The sequence below is a fragment of the Juglans microcarpa x Juglans regia genome, chromosome 6S, assembly GCF_004785595.1.
Source record: "Juglans microcarpa x Juglans regia isolate MS1-56 chromosome 6S, Jm3101_v1.0, whole genome shotgun sequence".
NCBI classification, from domain to species: domain Eukaryota; kingdom Viridiplantae; phylum Streptophyta; class Magnoliopsida; order Fagales; family Juglandaceae; genus Juglans; species Juglans microcarpa x Juglans regia.
In genome coordinates, this window is record NC_054605.1 from 5,536,461 (window position 1) to 5,540,852 (window position 4,392).

The window sequence follows — 4,392 nt, forward strand, 5'->3', positions numbered from 1 at the left end:
ACCACAGATTGACGATTTGTTAGATCAGATGCAAGGAGCGTCAGTATTTTCTAAGATAGACATATGGTCAGGATATCATTAGTTGAAGACTACAGATCAAGATGTACCTAAGACAGCTTTTCGGACTTGTTATGAACACTTTGGATTTTTGGTAATGCCTTTTGGACTGACAAATGCCCCAGCAGCATTCATAGATTTGATGAACTGGATTTTTAGGCAGTATTTAGATAGCTTTGTAGTAGTGTTCATTGTCGACATCTTGATTTATTCCTGAAGTGATGAAAAGCATAAGGAACACTTGAGGATAGTGTTGAAGACCTTGCAAGAACACCAACTATACGCTAAACTCAGTAAGTGTGAGTTTTGGCTTAGAGAGGTGAAATTTTTGGGACATGTTATTTCCAGTGAAGGTGTGGCAATAGATCCTGCTAAGATAGAAGCAGTAATGGAATGCAGACAAGATACAAAGTTTTTTGGGTTTGGAAGGATATTATAGAAGATTCATCGAAGGATTTTCTAAACTTTCTGGTCCCTTAACGGCATTGACGAAGAAGAATGCCAAGTACATTTGGAGTGAGGATTGTGAAAGGAGTTTTCAAGAACTCAAGAGAAGATTAACCATGGCACCTGTGTTGGCTTTGTCTGAGCCTCATAAGCTATATGTGGTTTATAGTGACGCCTCTAAGATGGGATTAAGGTTCGTTTTGATGCAAGAAGAGCAAGTCGTCGCTTATGCTTTGCGACAACTTAAGGACCACGAGCAGAATTATCCTACTCTCATGACTTGGAACTTGTTGCAGTAGTTTTTGCGCTAAAAATTTGGAGACATTATCTTTATGGAAAAAGGTGTGAAGTATACATTGACCATAAAAGTCTCAAGTATCTATTTAGTCAGAAGAACCTAAGCATGAGACAGAGAAAATGGGTAGAAATGATCAGCGATTACCAGTGTGAGATCAAGTACCACCCTGGAAAGGCCAATATGGTAGCATATGCCATTAGTCGTAAGACCCAAGCCGACATGCAATCATTTATGACTGGAATGAGGGAATTGCTAATAAGAAAGCTGCCAAGAGATGTTAGGTTAACCGTGGTGCAGGAGACCGTGTCATTGAATGATGAAGAAATCATCGAAGGACAGAATAAGGATGATAAACTAGAGAAATTGCTAAAGAAAATTCTAAAATCCGAAGGACCGCAACACTTCTCAATTGGCAAGGATGGGATGTTACGTTATAAGGATATGAAAGTGATTCCTAATGTTCCTGAATTAAAGAAAAGGATTCCGAAGGAAGCCCATTGTACACCATATACTGCTCATCCTAGTAGCACCAAAATGTACCGGGACTTGAAGGGACAATTTTGGTGGGATGGAGTAAAAATGGATGTAATACCCGAGTCCTACTGCGTAGACCTTTACGCCATTTCTATTAATTCTTTGAAGAGAAATATTCTTTTATGCATTTTAAAATAAAGATTTTTAATTATTTTATTTTAAAATGAGTATGCTTTATTTTAAAATGGGATTTATTAAAATAAATCAAGGGTATGATTTTAAGACCTTACAATATTTTCCTTAAGCTTTCTAATTTTACTTATTCAAGAAATAGCCAAATTATTCTCTACAATTGGATTGGTAGGTGAAAAGTAACCTTGAGGTGGATGGATCTCCACCATCCATTTGCTTCCTTGTGATGGAAGAAGGGAACAAAGACCAAAATGTCCTTGCCCCTTCTCCAAGTCTACGGCTAAGGCAACCAAAAAGGGGAAAAAGGCAATTCAATCCCTTAGACGTTCCCTTACCCGTCGATCTCCACTCAAGTAACAAAGAAAAAAAATTCCATCTTCCTCTCCAAGCAACCAAGCCGACGCCACCACCCTCTCCTCTTCTCCTCTCTTCTCATCTTTAAGAAATCAAGCTCCTCTCATTTCCTTCAAGCTTTGTGACTCCATAGTAAGGGAAAATGAAAAATATTTCTCTTCATCCTCATGAAGCTGTGCGAGAAATCCCTCCATACCCAATTTCGGTTTTGACTCAAAGCTTGGAACCAATGCTTGATTTCATCTACCAAAGGGTGAAATCTTGATGATAATAGACTTTTGGTTTATTCCCTAGTATGATTTACATGAGGGTTTCGACTTTCACCATTTTTCTTTCCTATGAGGTTTCAGTTTTGGGGTTAACACAGTGCTATCATTTTGCTCTTCATCCACACGTTATTTGATCTTCCACTTGTGTTTCGAAAGGGGCTAAGAGCTTAAGGTAAAAACCCTAACTTGACTCATTTGTTTAATGTGATTTTGGAAGCCAACTAAGTTGTTTTAGCTTGTGTTTTGCTGTGTTTAAATTCCTATGTTGCAAATAAATATGTATGCCCTATTTTTGGCCCAAACCAAATATGTTGAAGTAGTTTTTGCTATATTTTGAAAATGCTATGTTGCTATTAAACTTGGTTTAATCATAGGTGATGATTAAAATGATTTTAGTTTATATATATTGGTACCATGTGTCTTGTGTTGAGGTTGGTTGGTAATCTGTTTTTAGGATTCTAGAGGTTCAGTTTAGAGGTTTTGCTTGGGTCTTGCAATTTTATATCTTGCTTTCGAAAGGTACCAAGTGAGTAAAGCATAAGCTTGAGTGGTTAAAGGTTTTAAAGTTGCCTAATGGGTAACCTTGCTATACTTTATGCAACTCTAATTTTAATGGGATATGTGTAATACCCGAATCCTACTACGTAGGTCCTTACGTCATCCATTAAAAACTTTAAGTTAAATATTTTGAGATAAAGACTTTTATTATTTTATTAATTTATTTTAAGATGGGTGTGTTTTATTTTATGTGGGTTATTAAATAATTCAAGGGTGTGATTTTTTTTTTTTTATAACCTTACAATATTTCTTTCAAACCCTGTAATTTTATTTACACAAGAAATGGTCCAAACTCTTTTTGATCTCCACCATCCATTCTCTAGCTTATGAGACATGTTTGATTTAAATCCATTGACTTTTCTTCTCCTTGAAACAGTAGCTTCCTCAAGAAGCCAAGTAAATCTCCTTTACTCATAGCTTCCTCCATAAGCCAAATTAAATCCCCTTTCCTTCTCCTACACGACGACTTCCAAGGCAAGTAAGTGAATTCTTTTCCTCATTTCCCTACACCCGTCGGTTCTAAGGCACACAAAAGAGAAAACTTCTCAAGTTTCCTTCCTTCACACGAGAGACTCTCAGTTTCCTCTAGTTCGCACGTTCCCTCACTTCTCTTCCAAGTTGTTCCTCTCACTTCCTAAACCTAAGATCCCCACCAAATTCTTCAAGGAAAATGACTTTGTAAGTGATTTCTATGATTCTAGTTTCTAGTTTGGAATCTTGGATCTATGGGTTTAACTTAAGGTTTTGCTTAAGAAATTTTCTGTTGTGTTCTAGCCTTGGATCTTTCGGATTTCTCTTCCTTTTCTCATCTGCCTTTCGTTCCGTGGCTTGAAAGGGGACCAAAACAGGTAATGTTGCTTCCATAAGATTTTATTGTGATTGAGGTTTTTCTAAGCAAGTTGTGCCTTGTAATTGAGGGTTTCGAATTCTGGGCTAGTCGAGTATTTTGTGGTAGTTCCTAGACCAGTCTCTCATTGTTTTCCCAAATGGTTGATCTAGTGGGTAGTAACTGAAAGCCCCATTTTTTTTTTGGTCAAACCGAGTATCTTGAGGTTGTTTTGCCGTGTGTCTCTTATCATTTGAAATGGTATATTTTCTTGTTGAAGTTAGTTAGTCACAAGTGATGATTAATTTATCTATTGTGTATATATGTATATGAAGGAGCCGTGGGTTATGCCCTATTTTGGTGCGTTCTAGCCATGTGTTGCAAGGCAAAATTTGTAGTCCTTTTCTTGTGTTCTTTTGAGTCCAATCAATGTTTTAATTATGCTTTTATGTGTTAAATTAATGAAGTTAAGGTTTATAATTTTGAACATTTCTTTCCTCAAGTTTATGGCCTAAGTAAGCCAATAAGAGTTTTAAATCTAAACTAGTAAGCTTACTCAGGAATTTTAAGTTGCCAAGAGTTGTATCTTTTTATTTGTGCTGTGTTTTCAGAAAATATACGAGGCTTTTCTTAAGTTTCTGACCACTCTTGTATTATTTAATTGTATGGTTGAGTTTTGGTTAAGTGAGAGATGTTTAAGACCATGAATGTATTAAGACTTGTTAGCTGTCCATGTACTACAAAAATTCTGAAAATGTTATGTTTTGAAGCCTAAATCAGCCCATTCAATCCCTTGCTCAACTTCACCCCTTTTTGTTTAATCAAAGATAAACTTTGGTATGAAAAACCCTTGAAGAACAAGTGACAAAAACCAACCTCTTGTAAGCATTGTCTTTTGTTAGAGTTACTTTCCATAT

The 4,392-nt window shown here is 36.4% G+C and overlaps 1 protein-coding gene across 1 annotated transcript; it reads left to right on the forward strand.

Moving 5' to 3' along the window:
• Nucleotides 1–620: 620 nt before the first annotated feature.
• On the forward strand, nucleotides 621–2,566 carry LOC121236556. Its single transcript, XM_041133006.1, has 3 exons — nucleotides 621–799; nucleotides 847–1,387; nucleotides 2,546–2,566. The coding sequence occupies exons 1-3, from the start codon at nucleotides 621–623 to the stop codon at nucleotides 2,564–2,566; spliced, it is 741 nt and encodes a 246-aa protein (XP_040988940.1).
• Nucleotides 2,567–4,392: the final 1,826 nt, after the last annotated feature.

What these genes read in the sequence shown, in the direction of transcription:
- LOC121236556 (XM_041133006.1), top strand. Translation starts at nt 621, where the DNA reads ATGGCACCTGTGTTGGCTTTGTCTGAGCCTCATAAGCTATATGTGGTT. An exon ending in ATGACTTGGAACTTGTTGCA is followed by an intron (nt 800 to 846) that starts GTAGTTTTTGCG and finishes TTATGGAAAAAG; the next exon opens with GTGTGAAGTATACATTGACC. An exon ending in GGGATGGAGTAAAAATGGAT is followed by an intron (nt 1,388 to 2,545) that starts GTAATACCCGAG and finishes ATCTGTTTTTAG; the next exon opens with GATTCTAGAGGTTCAGTTTA.